A 24,183-nucleotide genomic window follows, 5' to 3' on the forward strand; every position below is an offset into this window, starting at 1 on the left:
TCTCTCTTTGGGAAGCCCCGCTCCTTCTCCCTGTGAAGCCACGCCCCTTAAAGGAGCCACGCCCCTCGTTCTCTGGGAAAGAAGAAACCCGAATGATGTCCTGTCTCTTTAAACCAGGCCCCAGACTCCTTAACAGGTGGCTTCTTGCCTAAGCTGGGCCTTCTGGGTCTCTTTTCTCTCTGCTTCATTTTTTTATGCATGTTTCTTTTTTCATATATTCTATATAAATAAAAATGTAATGTTCGTTTTTGGGATTAACAGAACTCAAAAACCAGTGGGCCAATTGACACCAAATTTGGACACAAGACACCTAACAACCCAATGTATGTCCTTCACTCAAAAATTTGTGATTTTGTCATTTGGGAGTTGTAGTTGCTGGGATTTATAGTTCACCTACAATCAAAGAGCATTCTGAACTCCACCAATTAAGGCATTGAACCAAACGTGGCACACAGGACTCCCATGAACAACAGAAAACACTAGAAGGGTTTGGTGGGCATTGACCTTGAGTTTGGGAGTTGTAGTTCAACATCCAGAGAGCACTGTGGACTCAAACAATGATGGATCTGGACCAAACTTGGCACAAATATGCCCAAATATGAACACAGGAGTTTGGGGAAAATAGACCTTGACATTTGGGAGTCGTAGTTACTGGGATTTATAGTTCACCTACAATCAAAGAGCATGCCGAACCCCACAAACAACAGAATCGGGGCAAACTTCCCACACAGAAAATACTTAAGGCCATTCAATCCAACTCCCTTCATGAGGGCAAGAAAACGTAATCAAAGCCCTCCTGACAAAGAGCCATCCAGCCATATATATAGATATATATGACTCTCACACACACAGATATAGCATCCTAGATTTGAAAGGGACCCCTAAAGAAGGACAATTATATGTTGCATGTTCCAGAGGAGACAAACTAGACAATCTCCACATCAACACTGACAAAGAAACAACAAGAAATACTGTTTACCCTCAAGCAGAAAGAAATTGCATATATTATAAACCAACACTTTCTCATTTCTTTATTTTCCAGATCTCCAGACTGGGCCACAGCAACACCTGGCAGAGGACGGCTAGTATATAAATCAAAATGTAATGTGCGTTTGAGGAATTAAAAGAACTCAAAAACCAGTGGGCCAACTGACACCAAATTTGGTCCTTCACTCAAAACTTTTTGATTTTGTCATTTGGGAGTTGTACTTGCTGGGATTTATAGTTCACCTACAATCAAAGAGCATTCTGAACTCCACCAATTATGGCATTGAATCAAACGTGGCACACAGGACTCCCATGACCAACAGAAAACACTAGAAGGGTTTGGGGGGCATTGACCTTGAGTTTGGGAGTTGTAGTTCAACATCCAGAGAGCACTGTGGACTCAGACAATGATGGATCTGGACCAAACTTAACACAAATGGAGTTTGGGGGAAATAGACCTTGACATTTGGGATTTATAGTTACTGGGATATATAGTTCACCTACAATCAAAGAGCATTCTGAACTCCACCAATTAAGGCATTGAACCAAACGTGGCACACAGGACTCCCATGAACAACAGAAAACACTAGAAGGGTTTGGTGGGCATTGACCTTGAGTTTGGGAGTTGTAGTTCAACATCCAGAGAGCACTGTGGACTCAAACAATGATGGATCTGGACCAAACTTGGCACAAATATAGTTTGGGGGAAATAGACCTTGACATTTGGGATTTATAGTTCACCTACAATCAAAGAGCACTCTGAATCCCACAAACGACTGAATTGGGGCAAACTTCCCACACAGAACCCCCATGACCAACACAAAATACTTAAGGCCATCCAGTCCAACTCTCTTCACCAGGGCAAGAAAATGGAATCAGAGCCCTCCTGACAAAGAGTCATCCAGCCATAGATATAGATAGATAGATATGAGTCACACACAGAGAGAGATATAGTATCATAGATTTATAAGGGACCCCTAAAGAAGGACTATGATGTGTTGCATATTCCTGAGTAGGCAAACCAGACACTCTCCACATCAACACTGACAAAGAAACAAGAAATACTGTTTACTCCCAAGCATAAAGAAATTACATATATTAGGAACCAACACTTTCTCATTACTGTATTTTCCAGATCACCACACTGGGCCACAGCAACGTGTGGCCCGGGACAGCTAGTATCACAATAAAAATTTATACAAAAAAGCAGTAGTAATGATCATCATCCTAATGAAAATTATTATTATTATTACTGGATTTCAATAGTGTCTCCTTCAATCAGGCCCCAGGCTTAGCTGGTGCGGCTTGCAGCTCTGAGACCTCTTCTGAATGTTCTTCTTCCATAGCAATGAATTCCCTATTATTAAACCCTATTATTATATAATAATAGGGTTTAAATCCTGTCTAATAATATATACATGTATATATATTATAAGATATATAATGGAGCCCCCGGTGGCATAGTGGGTTAAAGCATTGAGCTGCTGAACTTGCTGACTGAAAAGACTGCAGGTTTGAATTTGGGGAGAGGTATGAGCTCCCACTGTTAGCCCCAGCTTCTGCCAAGCTAGCAGTTTGAAAGCATGCAAATGTGAGTAGATCAATAGGTACTGCTCCAGCAGGAAGGTAACGGTGCTCCTTGCAGTCATGCTGACCACATGACCTTTTTATTTATTTATTTATTTACTTTATTTGTATACCGCTCTTCTCAGCCCTTAGGCGACTCAGAGCGGTTTACAACAGTTTAGATATACAGAATACAAAATCATTATGCATTTAAAAACAATTACTAGTATTATATTGCATTACATTACAATATTATAAATATTATATGTATATACAATATATTATATTATAACATATTATTAGAATAGCACAGGAGACAAGGTGGAACTGTCCCCTGGCCTCCCCTCTCTTCGCTCTGGCCCAGAGCGGCAGTTGGTGCTTTGGGGAGGGGTCCCCAACGGATGGCAAATGCAGGAGACAAGATGGTGCTGTCCCCTGGCCTCCCCTCTCTTCGCTCTGGCCCAGAGCGGCAGTTGGTGCTGTGGGGAGGGGTCCCCAACGGATGGCAAATGCAGGAGACAAGATGGTGCTGTGCCCTGGCCTCCCCTCTCTTCGCTCTGGCCCAGAGCGGCAGTTGGTGCTGTGGGGAGGGGTCCCCAACGGATGGCAAATGCAGGAGACAAGATGGTGCTGTGCCCTGGCCTCCCCTCTCTTCGCTCTGGCCCAGAGCGGCAGTTGGTGCTGTGGGGAGGGGTCCCCAACGGATGGCAAATGCAGGAGACAAGATGGTGCTGTCCCCTGGCCTCCCCTCTCTTCGCTCTGGCCCAGAGCGGCAGTTGGTGCTGTGGGGAGGGGTCCCCAACGGATGGCAAATGCAGGAGACAAGATGGTGCTGTCCCCTGGCCTCCCCTCTCTTCGCTCTGGCCCAGAGCGGCAGTTGGTGCTGTGGGGAGGGGTCCCCAACGGATGGCAAATGCAGGAGACAAGATGGTGCTGTCCCCTGGCCTCCCCTCTCTTCGCTCTGGCCCAGAGCGGCAGTTGGTGCTGTTGGGAGGGGTCCCCAACGGATGGCAAATGCAGGAGACAAGATGGTGCTGTGCCCTGGCCTCCCCTCTCTTCGCTCTGGCCCAGAGCGGCAGTTGGTGCTGTGGGGAGGGGTCCCCAACGGATGGCAAATGCAGGAGACAAGATGGTGCTGTCCCCTGGCCTCCCCTCTCTTCGCTCTGGCCCAGAGCGGCAGTTGGTGCTGTGGGGAGGGGTCCCCAACGGATGGCAAATGCAGGAGACAAGATGGTGCTGTCCCCTGGCCTCCCCTCTCTTCGCTCTGGCCCAGAGCGGCAGTTGGTGCTGTGGGGAGGGGTCCCCAACGGATGGCAAATGCAGGAGACAAGATGGTGCTGTCCCCTGGCCTCCCCTCTCTTCGCTCTGGCCCAGAGCGGCAGTTGGTGCTGTGGGGAGGGGTCCCCAACGGATGGCAAATGCAGGAGACAAGATGGTGCTGTCCCCTGGCCTCCCCTCTCTTCGCTCTGGCCCAGAGCGGCAGTTGGTGCTGTGGGGAGGGGTCCCCAACGGATGGCAAATGCAGGAGACAAGATGGTGCTGTCCCCTGGCCTCCCCTCTCTTCGCTCTGGCCCAGAGCGGCAGTTGGTGCTGTGGGGAGGGGTCCCCAACGGATGGCAAATGCAGGAGACAAGATGGTGCTGTCCCCTGGCCTCCCCTCTCTTCGCTCTGGCCCAGAGCGGCAGTTGGTGCTGTGGGGAGGGGTCCCCAACGGATGGCAAATGCAGGAGACAAGATGGTGCTGTCCCCTGGCCTCCCCTCTCTTCGCTCTGGCCCAGAGCGGCAGTTGGTGCTGTGGGGAGGGGTCCCCAACGGATGGCAAATGCAGGAGACAAGATGGTGCTGTCCCCTGGCCTCCCCTCTCTTCGCTCTGGCCCAGAGCGGCAGTTGGTGCTGTGGGGAGGGGTCCCCAACGGATGGCAAATGCAGGAGACAAGATGGTGCTGTGCCCTGGCCTCCCCTCTCTTCGCTCTGGCCCAGAGCGGCAGTTGGTGCTGTGGGGAGGGGTCCCCAACGGATGGCAAATGCAGGAGACAAGATGGTGCTGTCCCCTGGCCTCCCCTCTCTTCGCTCTGGCCCAGAGCGGCAGTTGGTGCCTATGGACAACGCCAGCTCTTTGACTTAGAAATGGAGATAAGCACCAACCACCAGAGTCGGACAGGGTTTAAGTACCGTCATATATAACAGGTAAAGGTAAAGGTTTCCCCTGACATTAAGTCCAGTCGTGTCCAACTCTGGGGGTTAGTGCTGATCTCCATTTCTAAGTGAAAGTCATATATAATAATATTAATAATAACAATAAGGTTTGAGCCTACTCCGCAGCTCTTAGGATTCACTTCTTGGAGAATTCTTAATTTTCACTTCCATAATAGTAATAATAACAACAACAACAACAACAACAACAACAAATTAAATAAGTCTAAATACAGCATGAAAAAGACTCTTTTATTGGTTTCACAGTAGCACAGAATGCCTTTTGAAAGGATGGCAGCCTTCTTGCTTATGGTATTGGAGAACATCGCACCATAGGAACCTAAAAGGAAGAAAAAATAAAGAGGGGAAAAAATAATAAATAAATAATTAACTTCTGATTTTGGAGTCTTTGCTTTTGAGAACAGTTTCAACAATACTCCTTTATTTCCTATATTTGTATATTACCTTATTATTATTATTCTAGTAAAGAGTAAAGGTTTCCCCTTGACATTAAGTCTAGTGGAGACCGACTCTGGGGTGGTGCTCATTTCAATTTCTAAGCCAAAGAGCTGGCGTTGTCCATAGACGCCTCTGAGGTCATGTGGCTGGCATGACTGCATGGAACACTTTTAGCTTCCCATGTTTTTGAACTGCTAAGTTGGCAGAAGCTGGAATTAACAGCGGGAACTCACCCCATCCTGCAGATTTGAACCGCCGACCTTTCAGTCAGCAAGTTCTGCAGCTTAGCGGTTTAACCTGCTGTGTCATTATTATTCTATTCTATACACATAATAAAATGGAAAATATGTATGTGTGTATGTGGCTGGAGTGTCCACTTACACAGACAAGCTCCTGCCTCCACAAATAATAATAATAATAATAATAATAATAATAATAATAATTTATTCATACCCCGCCACCATCTCCCCAAGGGACTCAGAGCGGCTTACATGAGGCCAAGCCCAACAATACATAAAAAACAACAAGCAATAATAAAATAATAAGCAATAAACAAAATGAACAATACAATTAATATAACTCATAAGTAGACAATAACACACAAGAATTTAAAAACCTATGGCTGGACCAAATGTAATAGTTAAAACTTTAAAAATAAACAATAAAAAAACAGCTATGGCTTCCAATGCTAGACACCAATGGCCCTCCCTCTAATGACAGTGCAGGTTATAGTGCTGCCATGAACATGTCCAAGAGCTCTGCCAATGTCCTCCACAAACACCACACTGCCCACCACCCAAGTGAAGGCTTAGAGGTCTATGGGCAAAATTCATCTTGATTTGGGGGAGCTGTAGTTCACCTACATCCAGAGAGCACTGTGAACCAAAACACTGATGAACCTGGACCAAACTTGGAACACATATCTGATATTCCAAAATTTGAGTACTGGACGGTTTGGGTGAACTGACCTTTCTTTCTGAGAGTTGTAGTTCACCCACAACCAGATAAACTGTGACCTCCACCGATGATGAACTTGGACCAAACTTGGCACACAGAATCCCCATGACCAACTCAACCTACTAGAGGGGTTTGAGGGGACTGACTCACTTTAGTGGGAGTTGTAGTTTACCCTACAGCCAGAGAGCACACTGACCCCACCAATGAGGTCTTAAGGAGTGATGGAGTTTCTCGGGGTTAACCTAGCATGATGTGAGTTGTAGTTCACCCACAACCTTATGCATTTTGTACATAAAAATTGACATTTTTGTTCATAAAAATTGACTTGTTCAAATAACCCCGGCAACACCAGGTACCCAAGCTAGTATATACGAATATATAGATAGGTAGATAGATTATATATATATATATATATATATATATATATATATAATAACATTGTAATGTAATAATGCTGCTATATTGTATGTAATATCAATAATGTTGTAATATAATATATTGTGTACTGTATATACAACTTATGATATGGCACAACATATTATATACTAAAAGTATAATACATTGGTGGTGTGTTACATATATTGCAGTATAATAATACAGTACAATTTAATAATATATATAGGACCCCCCCCCCCCCCCCCATGGCGCAGTGGGTTAAACTACTGAGCTGCTGAACTTGCTAACTGAAAGGTCGCAGGTTTGAATTCGGGAAGCGGCATGCACTCTCGTGGTTAGCCTCAGCTTCTGCCAACCTAGCAGCTTGAAAACATGCAAATATGAGTAGATCAATAGGTACTGCTCTGGCGGGAAGGTAACAGTGCTCTTCGGCTTAGAAATGGAGATGAGCACCAACCCCCAGTCAGACAAAATTGGACTTAATGTCAGGGGAAAATCTTTACCTTTAAATAATATAGAATAATATAATTGTATATTATATATTACATATAATATTACTAGTAATATTGCAGTTTAATGTGCTATAATTTTTGATATAGATGTCGATATGTTTTTTTGGATTTGGGGGGTTGCTTATTTTTGTCTTTGTTCAGCTTCTCACAGCCTTGAATGTTTGCCAATATCTGTTGCAAACTGCCCTGAGTCCCCTCGGGGAGATAGGTAGGGATATAAATATTATTATTATTATTAGTAGTAGTAGTACTATTGTTGTTCATTTATATCCCACTTGTTGCCCATTAATGAGACTCAAGTCATCCTATATCACACAAAATAGAATTCAAAATGAATTATTACATAAAGGATATTTATGACCCAGGAACAACAATCGTGTTACATAGTGTTATTACATAGTATATAATATTATATATAAGCTTGTGTGTGTGTGTGTGTATATATATATATATATATATATATAATGCATTGTAATCAATCCATGGCATAACTTACCCTTTGATTTAGTCATCTTTCTTAAACTTGCCATTGATCCATGGGACGTAGTCAAGGATCAGCCGCCAATCGGTGGCCCAAATCAGCCCCACGGTCCCTACTGACCCCCATGTGACCGCGGTGGGGATCCTAAAGAAAAAAACAGCAACACAATGCTATTATTTATAATTATAAAAATATTATTATTATTATGTATTATTATACTGTAGTGTTATAACTCATTATATTATTACAACATATTATGGTATATTGAAGAGTTACAAATTATTATATGATTGGATTATATCATTTTTGTTATTGTTATAATAATATATTATTTATTATTATATATTATTAATACATTGTTTTATATTATTATTTTGTATTATATTATTATATTATTGCATTGTATTTTTAATATGCACTGTATTGTTATTTTATACTGTCAGTAGTATTGTATTATTACAATACTATGAATTTGTGAGACAAACACTAAGAATAATTATTGTATTATTATTATTAGTAGTAGTAGTATAAAATAATAATAATGCAATACTATTAATAATAGTATTATTCCATACAGATAATGGAACAGTACCGTACTATTATATTTATTGTTGATATAATGTATTATTTTTACGAAATATTACAAATTATCACATTGCTATATATGTATATTATTTTGCTATTATAGTATTATATTCATATTCTATGTTTTAAAAAGGTAAAGGTTTCCCTGTGACACTAAGTCTAGTCATGTCCAACTTGGGGGGGGGGGGGGTATTCATCTCCATTTCTAAGCCAAAGAGCCTGCTTTGTCTGTAGATGCCTCCAGGGTCATGTGGCTGGCATGACTGCTGGAGAAGTACCTTTGGATCTACTCACATTTGCATATTTTCAAACTGCTAGGGTGGCAGAAGTGGTGCTAACAGTGGGAGCTCACCCCACTTCCCGGATTCGAACTGCCAACCTTTTGATCAGCAAGTTCATCAGCTCAGCAGCTTAACCTGCTGTGCCACGTGGGGCGCCTGGTGTATGCTTTAGTACAGTATTATATTTTCATATTATTATTATTTTATTTTATGCTTTTTAATATTATTTTGATATTATTATTTCAGCATAGCATATTTTTTCATATTATTATTTTATTTAATATTCTTTATTTAATATTCTTTTTCTATATGATTATTTAGCATTTTTTGATTTTTATTTAATATTCTTTTCCTATATATTATTTATATTACATTATATTTAGATATTATTTTTGCTGAGTATTACATTTTTCATATTATTGTATTTAATATTATCATTTATATTATTTTTATTTATTATTATTTTAGCCTAGAAGTATATTTTTCATATTTATTATTATAGGATTTTTCTATATTATTATTTAACATTTTTATTTACTATTAGTTTTTCTATTTTTTATGTTTTATTTATTTTATATTAATTTTTGATATTAGTAGCTTAGCCTAGTATTATATTTTTCATATTATTATACTTAATATTATCATTTATATTATTTTTCTTTATCATTATTTCAGCCTAGTAGTGTATTTTCTCATATTACTAGCCGTCCCCTGCCACGCATTGCTGTGGCCCACTCTACTGGTCATGGGGATTCTGTGTGGGAGGTTTGGCCCAATTTTATCGTTGGTGGGGTTCAGAATGCTCTTTGATTGTAGGTGAACTACAAATCCCAGCAACTACAACTCCCAAATGTCAAGATTCTTTTTTCCCCAAACTTCATCAGTGTTCACATCTGGGCATTTTGAGTATTTGTGTAGAGTTTGGTCCAGATCCATCATTTTTTGAGTCCACAGTGCTCTCTGGATGTAGGTGAACTACAACTCCAAAACCAAAGGACACTGCCCACCAAACCTTTCCAGTATTTTCTGTTGGTCATGGGAGAACTGTGTGCCAAGTTTGGTTCAATTCCATCATTGGTGGGGCATCTGCCCTCGCGCTGTGCTACTCTGCTACTGAGTACGCATGCCCAGTGTGGAACACATCTCACCACGCTAAAACAGTGGATGTGGCTCTTAATGAGACATGCTGCATTATCACGAGGTGTCTGCGCCCTACACCACTGGAGAAATTACACTGTCTAGCCAGTATCGCACCACCTGACATCCGCCGGGAAGTGGCAGCCAATAGTGAAAGGACCAAGGCTGAGACATCTCCAGCTCATCCCGTTTGGGTATCAGCCAGCACGTCAACGGCTTAAATCCAGACATAGTTTCCTAAGATCTACAGAGACACTCGCTGGAACACCTCAGCAAGCGAGAGTCCAAAAGTGGCAGGCTCAAACCCAGAACCTCAACCAATGGCTGATACCAGAGACCTGGTTGGACGAAGGGGGAGGGGTCAACCTTTCCCAACTCTGTCCACCAGGCTACTCTGTTCAGCACCAACCAAGGCTTGGAGGGCGGGGAGGTGGAGTCGCATTGGTCTATAAGGAATTTATCCCTCTGATCAGGCGTCCCATCCCACAAACATCTTCGTTTGAATGTGCCGGCTTTAGGATAGGTGACCGGGACAGGATAGGGATTCTGCTAGTGTACCGACCACCCCGCTGCACTACAGTCTCCCTACCTGAGCTAGCGGGGGTGGTCTCGGACATGGCCTTGAGCTCCCAACGACTTTTGGTCCTGGGAGATTTCAATGTCCATGCCGAGGCCACTCTCTCGGGCGCGGCTCAGGACTTCATGGCCGCCATGGCAACCATGGGCCTGTCCCAACTAATATCTGGTCCCACCCATAGTGCCGGGCACACTTTGGATTTGGTTTTTGCGCAGGGATGGGATGAGGGTGACGGTTTGGAGGAGCTGTCCATCGCTCCATTGCCATGGACCGATCACCACCTGATCAGATTTAGACTAACTGTGCCTTCTAACCTCCGCAGGGGTGGTGGACCCATTAGAATGGTCCGCCCCAGGAGACTTATGGATCCAAATGGCTTTCTGACGGCTCTTGGGGATTTTTCCACCTCCTTGGCAGGTGACTCTGTCGATGCCCTGGTCTCTTGCTGGAATAGGGAGTTGACCAGGGCAATTGACACAATCGCTCCGGAACGTCCCCTCTCGAGTAACCGAGCTAAACCAGCCTCTTGGTTTACTGAGGAGCTGGCAGCGATGAAGCGAAAGAAGAGGAGGCTAGAGTGTGTGTGGCGCCAGAACCCCACCAATCCAGCCCAAACACACCTGAATGCCTTTTTAAGGTCCTACGGTGTGGCAATAGCGGCAGCTCAAAAAACATCTATCACAGCCAATATTGCATCCGCGAAGAATCGTCCAGCGGAGCTCTTCCGAGTTGTCAGGGGCCTGTTAAACCCGCCAAAATGCGAGACCTCGGACAACTCGGTGGCTCGCTGTGAAGCATTTGCTCGATTCTTCACGGATAAAATTGAGCGGATTCGGTCAGGCTTTGACGTCATGTTAACGGCAGTCTCTGGGGATGTAACGAGAACATCTGCTTGTCCAGCTTTGTTGGATTCGTTTCAATTGGTTCAGCTTGAGGATGTGGACAGGATCCTTGGAGAGGTGCGACCCACCACATGCATCCTAGACCCCTGCCCATCCTGGCTAATAAAAGAAGCCAGAGGGGGTTTGGCAGAGTGGGTGAAGGTGATGGTTAACACCTCCTTACAGGAAGGAAAATTTCCAGCGAGTCTAAAACAGGCTGTTATAAAACCGCTGTTGAAGAAACCATCACTGGATCCCACTCAATTTGACAACTATCGGCCAGTTTCCAATCTCCCCTACTTGGGCAAAGTCATGGAACGTGTGGTGGCAGCGCAACTCCAGGGGTTTCTGGTAGACACTGATTATCTAGATCCGGCACAGTCTGGCTTCAGGCCGGGACATGGAACTGAGACAGCCTTGGTCGCCTTGGTAGATGATCTGCGCAGGGAGCTAGACAGGGGGAGTGTGTCCCTGTTAGTTCTGCTGGACCTCTCAGCGGCCTTCGATACCGTCGATCACGGTATCCTTCTGGGGCGCCTCATGGATATGGGGCTCGGAGGCACTGCTCTGCAGTGGCTCCGATCCTTCCTTGAGGGTCGATCCCAGAAGGTGTTACTGGGTGACACCTGTTCGGCCCCACAACCGTTGTTGTGTGGAGTCCCACAGGGTTCTATTCTGTCCCCGATGTTATTTAACATCTACATGAAGCCGCTGGGAGAGATCATTCGGAGTTTCGGACTAAGATGTTATCTCTACGCAGATGATGTCCAAATCTGTCACTCCTTCCCACCTGTCACCAAGGAGGCTGTCCAGACCTTGAACCGGTGCTTGGCTGCTGTGTCGGACTGGATGAGAGCTAACAAATTGAAATTGAATCCAGACAAGACAGAGGTCCTACTGGTCAGTCGTAAGGCCGAACAGGGTATAGGGTTACAGCCTGTGTTAGATGGGGTTACACTCCCCCTGAAGACGCAGGTTCGCAGCTTGGGAGTGATCCTGGACTCACCGCTGAGCCTGGAACCCCAGGTCTCGGCGGTGGCCGGGAGAGCTTTTGCACAACTACAACTTGTGCGCCAGCTGCGCCCGTACCTTGGGAAGTCGGACTTGGCCATGGTGGTCCACGCTCTTGTTACATCCCGATTGGATTACTGCAACGCACTCTACGTGGGGTTGCCTTTGAAGACTGCTCGGAAACTCCAACTGATCCAGCGTGAGGCAGCCAGATTGCTCACTGGAGCGACATACAGGGAGCACACCACCCCCCTGTTGCGTCAGCTCCACTGGCTGCCGATCCAATTCCGAGCACAATTCAAAGTGCTGGTTTTGACCTACAAAACCCTAAACGGTTCCGGACCAGTGTATCTATCCGAACGGATCTCCCTCTACGTCCCACCTCGGAATCTAAGATCCTCTGGGGAGGTCCTGCTCGCGACCCCGCCTCTCTCACAAGTGAGATTGGCGGGGACGGGGAGCAGGGCCTTCTCGGTGGTGGCCCCCCGCCTATGGAACTCGCTCCCCGGGGAGATTAGATCGGCAACGTCCCTTCTCTCATTTAGGAAGAGGCTGAAGACCTGGATGTGGGACCAGGCGTTTGGACACCCAGGCAGTTAAAGAAAGACCTGATGACGAGCTGGAATTGGACCGGATGGATCTACGGAACTCCGAACTCTGAGCTCAGGATTAGCCTACTATTGTGTTTATGGTGTTATTATGTATTGATGATCTAATTTTAATTTTGTAATTGCTTACTTGTTTTTATATTTGTATGTATATGTGATAAGGCATCGAATTGTGCCTTTTTCTGTAAGCCGCCCTGAGTCCCCCCTTGGGGGTGAGAAGGGCGGGGTAAAAGTGACGGTAATAAATAAATAAATAAATACCAAATGAGAGACTCCCCGCTGGGCACACAGAGGACTGGGCGACCTGGAAGGCGCTGAACAGACTGCGCTCTGGCACCACAAGATGCAGAGCCAACCTTCAGAAATGGGGCTACAAAGTGGAATCCTCGACATGCGAATGTGGAGAAGAGCAAACCACTGACCACCTGCTGCAATGCAACCTGAGCCTTGCCACATGCACAATGGCGGACCTTCTTGCAGCAACACCAGAGGCACTCCAAGTGGCCAGAAACTGGTCAAAGGACATTTAATCAACAACCAAACTCACACATTTTGTATTTTCTCTGTTTGTTTGCTTTGTTCTATTAGAAATGTAATATGATTGACTGGCTGCCCTGACATGAGAAATAAAATAAATTGGTGGGGTTCATAATGCTCTTTGATTGTAGGTGAACTATAAATCCCAGCAACTACAACTCCCAAATGACAAAATCAATTTTTTGAGTGAAGGACATACATTGGGTTGTTAGGTGTCTTGTGTCCAAATTTGGTCTCAATTCATCTAGTGGTTTTTTTGAGTTCTGTTAATCCCACAAACGAACGTTTCATTTTTATTTATATAGATTATTTTATTTAATAGTATTTTTTCTCTATTATTATTTAACATTATTTATTTTTATTTACTATTATTTTTTCTCTATTATTTATTATTATTTTAGCTTAGTAATATATTTTTATATTATTTTATTATTATTATTTTATTCAATATTATCCTTCTATATTATGATGATGATGGGACTGGGCCCCAAAATGACTTTCATGTTGCTCTGATCTCCTTTTTAAGACTACGACTCCCAGAATCCTCCGCTCTGCATGCACAGCATCCGGTTGCGAAGACTACGACTCCCAGCATTCCCTACTTTGCGGGGCGAAAGTTCCTTTTTTGGGAGGGAGACACCGTTGTGGCATGGCTGGCTGAGAGAATTCTGGTAAGCACAGTCCCCCCAAAAGTATCCCACCTCCCCAATTTAGGGTACCCCCATTAGACAGTGGGAGGAGCGAACTCTAAGCCACACCCCCTACTCACCAAGTACGTAAGAGCTGGCCGTAGCGGGGACCGAGGTATTTGGTGAGCATCCTACCAGCCTCTGCTCTGAAAGTCACCTTACTTCTGCGCATGCGCCGGGTTCCTCCTCCCTCTCCTATCTACTTTCTCCGCCCAGTTCAACACGCATGCGCGTCTTATAGGCGAGTCCGCTCACAAATCACCTTCTACGCATGCGCCGTTTTCCTTCTCCCTGTGTACTGTTTACTTCTTTCGCCGTCCATTCCAGTACGCATGCGCATCTCATAGACTGGCGCATTCCGTATGGCCAATCTGCATTTCCTAGCTCCCTGCCTTAAGAACGCATGCGCTAGAAGAGAGCCAGCTCAGTCTAACAGCAGAGGCGGTGGGCGTGGCCAAGGCGGTGGGCGTGACCTGGAGGGGAAAAGGCTGTGAGGAGGAGGAGGAGGAGGAAGAGCAGGTGAGGGGCAAACGAAGAGGGAGGGGCAACAATGGGGGCTTTTCTTATGGCGGGAAAACACTGGGAGAGAGACCCCCCTGTTAAAGGGGAGGCCCCATTGAATTGGATCCTCCTTTTTTTCAAAGAGAAGAGCTCCCCTCCCCTTTAAGATGGAGAGTCAGGAAAGAAGTCATTGTATTTGATGGGGAGGAAGATTAATATTATTTATTTAATATTATTTTTCTAATATTATATTTATGTCTTTGATATTATTTTTCTATATTATTATTTCAGCATATTATTATATTTCATATTATTTATATTTTTGATATTATCATAATTGTGTGTAATATTATGTATTATTTTCCCATATTATTATTTTAGACTGTATTATCTATTCTATTTACATATTATTATTTTATTTTATATTATTTATTTTATATTATATTTCTATATTATTATTTTCATTTGTATTATCTATTATATTTAGATATCATTGTTATTTTATTTAATATTTATTTTATATTTTCCTATATTATTTTGGTTTATATTATCTATCATTTTTCCTATATTATTATTTTAGTTTGTATTATCTATTATATTTACATATTATTATTTTATTTTATTTTATTTATATTATTTTCCTATATTATTTTGGTTTATATTATCTATTATTTTTCCTATATTATTATTTTAGTTTGTATTATCTATTATATTTACATATTATTATTTTATTTTATATTATTTATTTTATATTTCCTATATTATTTTGATTTATATTATCTATTATTTTTCCTATATTATTTTTAGTTTGTATTATCTATTATATTTACATATTAATATTTTATTTTATATTATTTATTTTATATTTTCCTATATTATTTTGATTTATATTATCTATTATTTTCCTATATTATTATTGTAGTTTGTATCATCTATTATATTAACATATTATTTTATATTATTTATTTTATATTAATATTGTTTGTATTATCTATTATTTTTACATATTATTATTATTTTATTTAATACTAGCTTGCGGACCTGGCGGTGCCCAGGTTATTTGAGAAAAGCATTGCTTGTCTGTGCTCCAAATTTAGTCTAGATCAACTGGTTCAGTGGGTGTGGGTGAACTATAGTTCCCATTTAGTTTATACTATTCCTATATTATTATTTTAGTTTGTATTATCTATTATATTTCCATGGTATTATTATTTTATTTCATATTATTTATTTGATATTATTTTCCTATATTTTTATTTTAGTTTGCATTATATATAATATTTTCATATTAGTATTGTTTTATTTAATATTTTAATTTGATATTATTTCCCTATATTTTTATTTTAGTTTGCATTATATATAATATTTTCATATTAGTATTATTTTATTTAATATTATTTATTTAATCTTATTTTTCTAAATTATTGTTTTAGTTTGTCTTATCTATTATATTTACATATTATTATTTTATTTAATATTTTTATTTTATATTATATATTTTTATATTATTATTTTATTTTCTATTGCGCATTATATTCTCATTATTATTTATTTGATATTATTTTTCAATATGATTATTTCAGCATGGCATTATATTTTTTCATACTATTATTATTATTATTATTATTATTATTATTATTATTTTCTCTTGCTCTCCCTCTTAAAGGCTCTTCTTTATTGAGGAAGAAAAGAGGAGGGGTCTTGCAGTTGGATGGAGCTCCATCAGAGAAATAAAAATGGGGGTGGGGCTTTGATGATCAATCCTTGAGGGAAAAGGGGAGGCTTGCCCCATGGATTGAAAGGAAACCCCCTTTTTTGCTTTGGCTGGGTGCGGTATCCGCAGAAAGGGCGCCTCTGCATGCGCTCTGCATCCAGAGGAAAGCCATGGGGGGGGGGGGGGGAGCTGCAGAGCTCGCGATGAAGATTCTGGAAATCTCTCAAAGCGGAAGGGTTGTCCTTTTCCTCACCAAGTGGAAGCGGGGGGCACACCATTTAAATAAATATTTCTCTATATATCTATATACGCACAGACACACATATCTCAAGTGGAAAAGGGAATGGGGGCACTCACACATACACTATACACACACACTCACACATATATATAGACATATACCTACATGTATACATGTACATATATACATATATATCAAGTGGAAAAGGGAGGGAATGGATGGCACGCTATATATATATATATATATATATATATATATATATATATATATATATATATATACACACACACACATACATACACACACATACACACACACACACGCATATACATATATATTATTGGGAAGGGAATGGGGGCACACTGCAATTATTTTATGTATATATGTATATACACACATGTATATCTCAAGTAGAAGTGGGGGGCAATGGTGTCACACCATATTTATATTTTGAAATAGGGTTAGGGTTAGGGTTTGTGTCCCGGCATTGAATGTTTGCCATGTATATGCCCTGAGTCCCCTTCGGGGTGAGAAGGGCGGAATATAAATATTTTAAATAAATAACAAATAAATAAATACACATATATAAAGTGGAAGGGGGAGGGGATGGTTGGCACACCATATATATGTATATGTATATACACACACACAAACACACATGTATATCTCAAATAGAAGTGGGAGGTAATGGTGCCCCACCATATTTATATTTTGAAATACGCACACATATAAAGTGGAAGGGGGGGGGGGAATGGGCAGCACACCATATATATATATGTGTGTGTGTGTATCATACACACATGCATTAACATAAATATTAATTGAAAGGGAATGGGGGCACACTATTTACACACACACACATATATATACACACACACGCATACACACATGTCATTTTATGTATATGTATGTATGTGTATATGTACACACATATATATCTCAAGCAGAAGTGGGAGGGAATGGTGTTACACCGTATTTATATTTTTAAATGCGCGCGCACACATACATATATAAAAAGTGGAAGAGGGGAATGGGGACACACCATTTAAATACACACACATCAAAAAAAGTGGAAGGAGGGATGAAATGGGCGGCACACCATATATATATGTGCGTGTGTGTGTTTATCATACACACATATGCATATACATAAATATTAATTGAAAGGGAATGGGGGCACACTATTTACATACATATATATATACACACACACATACACACATGTCATTTTATGTATATGTATGTATGTGTATATGTACACACATGTATATCTCAAGCAGAAGTGGGGGGAATGGTGTTACACCGCATTTATATTTCTAAATGCGCGCGCGCACACACATACATATATAAAAAGTGGAAGAGGGGAATGGGGACACACCATTTAAATACGCACACATCAAATAGAGGGGGGAATGGGGGCACGCCATTTAAATAAATATATACACACACATCAAATGGAAGAGGGAGGGAATGGGGACACACCATCCACTCACACACACACATATATATATGACACACACATATATACAGATATCTATCTCGAGTGGAAACGGGAGGGAATGGAGGCCACTTTATATGTGTGTATGTGTATATGTGTGTGTGCGTGTATAGTGGAAGGGGGAGGGAAGAGGGGGCACAGCACACACACATACATGTATGGTGCCTCCCCCCTCCACTTCCACTTGGTCAGGATCCAAAGGCCTGAGTCCCTCCCTGGTTCTGCCTTCCTCCGCAATCCCTCCTCCTCTCCATCCCTGGGATGCAGAGGAGAACAACGATGGCCATTTTCCGGTCCTGAGGATTTGTGACAGCACCAGGGGTAGATGTGAGACACACACACACATTCACAGGAGATCCAGCCTCTCTTTCTCTCTTTCTCTTTCTCGCACAAGCACACGCGTGTGCGAGGACTCCATTCTCATCCTTGGTAGGAGCGAACACACCGAAGCTGCAGCCATGGATGTCCGGAGAGGTATTTTTTGAAAGGGGGGGGGGTATCCCTTTTGGGATGGGAAGAGGGGAAGAAAAAGCCTGGGTCGTTTGGGAGAGCCTGAATCCATCTTTGAGGAGGAAAGATTCAATGATGGGACTTGATTCCTTGCATGTAAATGGGCATTGGTTTTCTTATATAGATGTATGTAATTCCTATATTATGACAGTTGAAAGAACTGCCCCCACCCCAATCCGTTTCTATATTGCTTTGTGGGTTTGTCTTCAACTGTTTTAGGCTTGTGAGATGTAATCCGAGTTGATTTGTGTCCCTGACAAGGAATTGTGCGGCCATTGTCTCCTTGCAAAGGGAAGCGGGCATTGGAAGGGGCCCCCAAAGGCCATCTAGCCCAACTCTCTGCCATATTAGAAAGTAGAAGGCCATAATGTCACCTGGAGGGCCCCACGTTCCAACCTCGTCTCCAATCACTGTGTAGGAGATGCCCCCCCTTTTGTCTGCACTGCCTCTGACCCTCGCGCCTCTCTGCCTCTCCTTGCAGTGCCCATCGGCACCTGTTTCCAAGCCATGACCTCCAAGGCCAAGAAGAGGGTGGTGCTGCCCACGCGGCCAGAGCCCCCCAGTGCCGAGCAGGTCCTCGAGGACGTCCAGCGCGCACAGCCCAACGACCCCGTCTTTGTCTTGCTGGCTGAACCCAGCGAAGGTACAGGGCCTGCCTGCCTTTCCTTGTCTTCCCTCCCTTCCCTCTCCTTCCCTTCCTTCCTTCTTTTCCCTCCCTTCTTCCTTCCTTTCCTCCTTTTCTTCCCTTCTCTTCCCTCCTTCCTTCTCTTCCCTACCTACCTAGTTTTTATTCCCTCTTCTTCTCTCCCTCTTACCCTTCTTCCTTCTTTCATTCTCTTCCCTCCTTCCTTCTCTTCCTTCCTTCTCTTACTTCCTTGTCTTCCCTCCCTCCCTTCTTCCTTCCTTCTTTCTTTTACCTCCTTCCATTCTCTCTCTCCCTCCTTCTCTTCTCCCTTCCTTCTCTCCCTTCCTTCTCTTCCTTCCTTCTCTTACCGCCCTCCCTCCTTCCTTCTCTTAACTCCTTTTCTTCCCTCCCTTCTTCCCTCCCTCCCTTCTCTTTCTTCCTATTCTTATCTCCTACTATTTCCTCCTTCTCTTCCCTCCCTCCCCCTTCTCTTCCCTTCCTTTCCTTCTTTCCTCTCTTACCTCCCTCCCTCCCTTCTTCCTTCCTCCTTTTCCTTTCTTCTCTTACCTCCTTCCCTTTCCTCCCCCTTCCTTCTCACCCTTCTCTTCTTTCCATCCTTCCCTTCTTCCCTCCCTTCCTTCTCTTCCATCCCTCCCTTCTTCTTTCTTTTCATTCCTCCCTCCCTCCCAATAAGTAGATTTCTATAAAAGTAGCATATCTGGTTTACTCACAACCTTCCTGTATTCATCATGTAGGTACTTTGCATATCAGTCCAATTACATATAGGATTTGAAGTTGTTTCTCTGTGCAGATAACACAGGGCATCTTTCTTAGAATCTGAACAGTCCAAAGTCTAAAGCAGGGGTCCTCAAACTTTTTAAACAGAGGGCCAAGTCACTGCCTCAAACTGTTGGAGGCCGGATTATAATTTGAAAAAAACATGAATGAATTCCTATGCACACTGCATATATCTTATTTGTAGTGCAAAAAAACACTTTATAACAATAGAATAATTAAAATGAAGAACAATTTTAACAAACATAAACTTATTAGTATTTCCATGAGAAGTGTGGGCCTACTTTTGGCTGAAGAGATCAGATTGTTGTTGCTGTTGTGTGCTTTCAAGTCATTTCAGACTTAGGTTGAGCCTGAGAGAGGGCCGGGTAAATGACCTTGGAGGGCCGTATCTGGCCCCTGGGCCTTAGTTTGAGGACCCCTGGTCTAAAGCATCTTTCTGTTCTGATGGTCTAATGGAGTTTCTTCTCTAAAGCATTCTTTTTGTTCGTGGTTGTTTCAGTGTACCTTTCCAGAATAAGGAAACTCCCAGCAATATGTCCCTAAAAGCACTTTATTAGTGATCTAGGATTGTCTGTACATTTCATCCCTCTCCAAAACTTCTATCCTAGTTATATGTCACCTTGTCATGCCCAGCATTATTTTTTAAATTTTTAATTATTACATATGGCCCAGCCATAGGTTTGTAAACGTCGTCGTGTTATTGTTAATGTGTATTGCTTATTTTCTGCTTATGAGTTTATTTATTGTTCTGTACTACTGTTGCTATTGTTTATTGATGTATTGTGGGCTCGGCCTCATGTAAGCCGCACCGAGTCCCTTGGGGAGATGGTAGCGGGGTACAAATAAAGTTTTTTAAAATTATTATTATTATTTTTATTATTATTATTATTATTATTATTATTTTCTACAGACTACTAAAATGGGGTCTGAGTCCTAAACAGTCTCAGTTATGATCACATGATCTGCAGCCCCTCCCACAACATAGTGTTAAGGAAAACTGCATCCCAATACACACATATATAATACAGTAAACAATCTGACTTATATACATAACAAATAACTTAGTATAGGAAGCTTGTAGAAGGTGGCTATTTCCAACAGTAAGTGATGGCTTCCTTCTCTCTTTCTCTCTCTCTCTTTGCCCCCTAGACCTGCCCACTCCGGCCAAAAACGAGGACCCTGAAGCCAAGCGGGAGCGCCTCTACCGCCTGACCCAGTCCTACGTTGAGATGAACCACCGCCTGCAGAAGGCCTGCAGCCTCCTGAAGGAGAAGTGCGAGGAGCTGAAACTGGCTGGGGCCACCTTGGAGCAAGGCATCCTGGAGATGAAACAGAGGGCCTTGTGAGGCACACAACTCTTTCTTTCTTTCGCGGGGGGCTTGGGAGGGGGCTGGGGGGAAAAGCCAACGAGGGTGGAATAAAACAACCCCTCTGCTGCCGCAAAAACCAAAAACCCATTTATGAGCCCAGAAGCATCCTCTTCCTTCCCGCAAAAAGACTCGCCGGCCTGCGATGAGATCGATTCCAGCATGCATCCGCCGCTGCTTCTTCCTCCTCAACGCCGTTGCCACTGCCATCTTGTGTTTTAGGTTCCATGAATGTGTGCTGACCGCAAGGCCCCTCCGCTCCCGCCGTCTGCTTTCTGATCTCTTCCGTCTGCCCCCCGTCATGTGCTTTGTATAAGTCGGGGTAGAATTGGGGGGAGGCTGTTTTTCGTTCAGTTGTCTTATGTGTTTCGTTCCGGAGAACTGGACTTGGAGGGCGAAGAGGTGGAAAAGAGCGAAGGGTTTAGCTACTGTTTTTTGGGGGGGTGGGTGGAGGTGTCCCGTCGACAGGGGGCTTTGCCATGACCTCTCTCCCCCCGCCCCATTATGATTTCTCCCTCTGGTACTCCCCAGAGGATGAGAATGTAGCCACCGACGTGGCCGGGATCCTCCGGGAGCACGGCTTCTGTGGCTACGTGGAGCACCAAGATGCCGTGGCTGGGAGGCCGGTCCTCGCTTTGACTGATGAGGGCATCCGCTCCAGCCGGGTGGCCCTCCTCCTCCTGAGCCCCCACTCCTTGGGCGACACCTGGTGCCAGCGGGTGGCCGAGTTGACCTTACTCCACACTGTCCACCGAGAGGAGGCCAAAGTCATCCCAGTGTATGTGGACGTCCAGCCGGAGCAGGCCCCACCGTCCCTGAGGCTCTTGACTGGACTGGAATATGGCCAGCGGTTTTTCAAGGAGAGGCTCATCCGCAGCGTGGAAAAGAATTGTAAAAGACACCGCTAGAAAGGGGTCGGCGCCGTGCCCCTCGTCAGATCCGCTTGGTCTCTGTGACGTGGGTTTGGTGAATGTGTTGAGGCTGGTTGTTTTAATTTAAGAAAACCCTTATTAAAGAGCAGGTTTTGGACAACTGTGGATTGTGGGTGGAATCCTTCCTGAATATGCCTCTATAAGGGGCCAGGTCCTCTGATGCAACTCAGTGGCCTACTGCGACTGGAAGTCATGGCTTTTGTGTTCGGTTGTAATCTCGATCCAGCAACAATTCTTATTTATGTATTTATTTACATCCCGTTTTATCTCTCCATATGGAGACTCAAAGTGGCTCACAAATCAAAAACATTACAACTTCAAATATACAAACACAATAATAAAACAGTGTATCATTATATATCTATACACATAATAAAATCTATACACATAATAAAAGTGAAAATATGTCTGTGTGTATGTGGCTGGGGTGTCCACTTACACAGGCAAGCTCCTGCCTCCACAAAGTTATAGCTCCTACACCCGAGAGACACCAAAGGCCCTCCCTCCAATGACATTGCAGGTTATAGCTAGCGCCATGAACATGTCCAAGATCCCTGCCAATGTCCTCCACAAACAATACTGCCCACCATCCAAGTGAAGGCTTTCATACGGGGACAATTTCATACTTCATTTTATGTATTTCCTCCACTACAGACATCCCAGTGTTTCTGACTCTCCATTGGTGTGGAATTTGCATGACCCCACCCACTGCTTCTCCCATAACCCTTTCCTACTCTTTCCTATGGCACACAGTAAACACAGAGGAATTGATCAGCAATTGCTCACACTGGAGAGCTTTGGGGGACTGACTCAACATGATGGAAGTTGTACTTCACCCTTCAGCAAGACAGAGCACTGTGAACCCCACTGGCGATGGACCTGGACTACATTTGCCACACAGAACTCCCATGACTTAAGAAAAATACTGGAGAGGTTTGGGAAGAATTCATCTATATATATAAGAGTTGTAGGTACTGGGATTTATAGTTCATCTGCAATCAAAGAGCACTCGGAACGTCAGCAACGATGGACCTGGAATTATTATATATATTGTACTATATTATTATATCACAATATACATAATACACTACCAGTACATTAAATTATTAGTATTATATAATGTACAGTACTATATCATAAGTTGTAGTATATATATTATATTACGATATATATATATATATATATATATATATATATGTTGTGTCAGGTGCGACTTGAGAAACTTAAAGTCGCTTCTAGTGTGAGAGAATTGGCTGTCTGCAAGGACGTTGCCCAGGGGACACCCAGATGTTTTGAAGTTTTACCATCCTTGTGGGAGGTTTCTCTCATGTCCCCGCAATGGGGACCTGGAGCTGATAGAGCTCATCCACACTCTCCCCGGATTCGAACCTGCGACCTGTCGGTCTTCAGTCCTGCCGGCACAGGGGTTTAACCCACTGCACCACCAGGGGCTCCTAATATTATATATAATATATTAGTATTATTATCTCACAATGTTATTTCTCTATATTATTATATGAGATATATTAATATATATATTCTATAAGTATAATATATATGAGTATATTCTATATATTATTATTATTATAATGTGTGGTTTGGCTCCATTTTTGCCTTGATGTAATGTTGGGTTGCAACTCCCCTGTTCCCCAGCCATGAGAGTGGGGGACGATGGGTGTCATTGCCCTAAAATGCCTCTTAGGTTGAAACAGAAGAGGGACATACATGTATCTACCAACAGATGGTGCTGCAGCCTGGAAGAAAGAAGGAAGAGGAAGGACTACAAATGATGTCTCAGTCCACTTGTGAATAAAAATCAATGTATGTGTTAGTGATGTGCAAAACTTCATTTTTAATTCATTTTTTGGATCAAATTTGTTAGATTGTTTTAGAGCTATCATGATGAAACTTGCCAGAATTCTACCACACATTTTCCACTGTTAGCCCACCAAATTTCAGAACATTACACTCATCAACTAATTTTAGGGGAATTTTTGAATATTTTACAAACAATATGTTTCTAATTGATATTAGAAACATACAGGAAAGGTGGCGAGTAGTTTTTAAGAATCAAAACACTCACCAAACATTTTAGTTAAGATTTGTTAATATTCTGTAACATGCAGATGCCTCCCAATGT

The 24,183-nt window shown here is 42.8% G+C and overlaps 2 protein-coding genes across 5 annotated transcripts; one reads left to right on the forward strand and one right to left on the reverse strand.

Annotated features, from left to right (window-relative positions):
* Positions 1-4,977: 4,977 nt before the first annotated feature.
* UQCR11 (ubiquinol-cytochrome c reductase, complex III subunit XI) lies at positions 4,978-14,050 on the reverse strand. Its single transcript, XM_060785051.2, has 3 exons — positions 13,938-14,050; positions 7,567-7,695; positions 4,978-5,086 (listed from the first exon to the last, which is right to left on the reverse strand). The coding sequence occupies exons 1-2, from the start codon at positions 14,027-14,029 to the stop codon at positions 7,575-7,577; spliced, it is 213 nt and encodes a 70-aa protein (XP_060641034.2). The 5' UTR covers positions 14,030-14,050; the 3' UTR covers positions 4,978-5,086; positions 7,567-7,574.
* Positions 13,774-22,143, forward strand: CXH19orf25 (chromosome X C19orf25 homolog). 4 transcript variants are annotated; one of them, XM_060785047.2, is made up of 4 exons: positions 14,212-14,376; positions 18,206-18,285; positions 18,803-18,964; positions 20,894-22,143. In XM_060785047.2, exons 2-4 carry the CDS (start codon positions 18,270-18,272, stop codon positions 21,088-21,090), a joined length of 375 nt encoding a protein of 124 aa, XP_060641030.1. In that variant the 5' UTR covers positions 14,212-14,376; positions 18,206-18,269; the 3' UTR covers positions 21,091-22,143. The 4 variants fall into 4 exon arrangements, with proteins under 4 accessions (XP_060641032.1, XP_060641031.1, XP_060641030.1 ...); XM_060785049.2 differs by lacking the exons at positions 14,212-14,376; positions 18,206-18,285 and adding an exon at positions 13,774-13,839; XM_060785048.2 differs by lacking the exon at positions 18,206-18,285 and having other exon boundaries at positions 14,208-14,376.
* Positions 22,144-24,183: the final 2,040 nt, after the last annotated feature.

The sequence above is a fragment of the Anolis sagrei genome, chromosome X (assembly GCF_037176765.1).
Source record: "Anolis sagrei isolate rAnoSag1 chromosome X, rAnoSag1.mat, whole genome shotgun sequence".
Lineage (NCBI taxonomy): Eukaryota > Metazoa > Chordata > Lepidosauria > Squamata > Dactyloidae > Anolis > Anolis sagrei.

Bases quoted from the DNA above. Each gene is read 5' to 3' on its own strand.
- CXH19orf25 (XM_060785045.2), top strand. From the start codon at position 17,970: ATGGTGCCTCCCCCCTCCACTTCCACTTGGTCAGGATCCAAAGGCCTG. The intron at 18,286-18,802 runs GTATTTTTTGAA...CTCTCCTTGCAG, and splicing joins AGCCATGGATGTCCGGAGAG to TGCCCATCGGCACCTGTTTC. The intron at 18,965-20,893 runs GTACAGGGCCTG...TTTGCCCCCTAG, and splicing joins GCTGGCTGAACCCAGCGAAG to ACCTGCCCACTCCGGCCAAA.
- UQCR11 (XM_060785051.2), bottom strand. From the start codon at position 14,029: ATGCGCAGAAGTAAGGTGACTTTCAGAGCAGAGGCTGGTAGGATGCTC. The intron at 7,696-13,937 runs GTGAGTAGGGGG...TTTTTTCTTTAG, and splicing joins GGCCAGCTCTTACGTACTTG to GATCCCCACCGCGGTCACAT.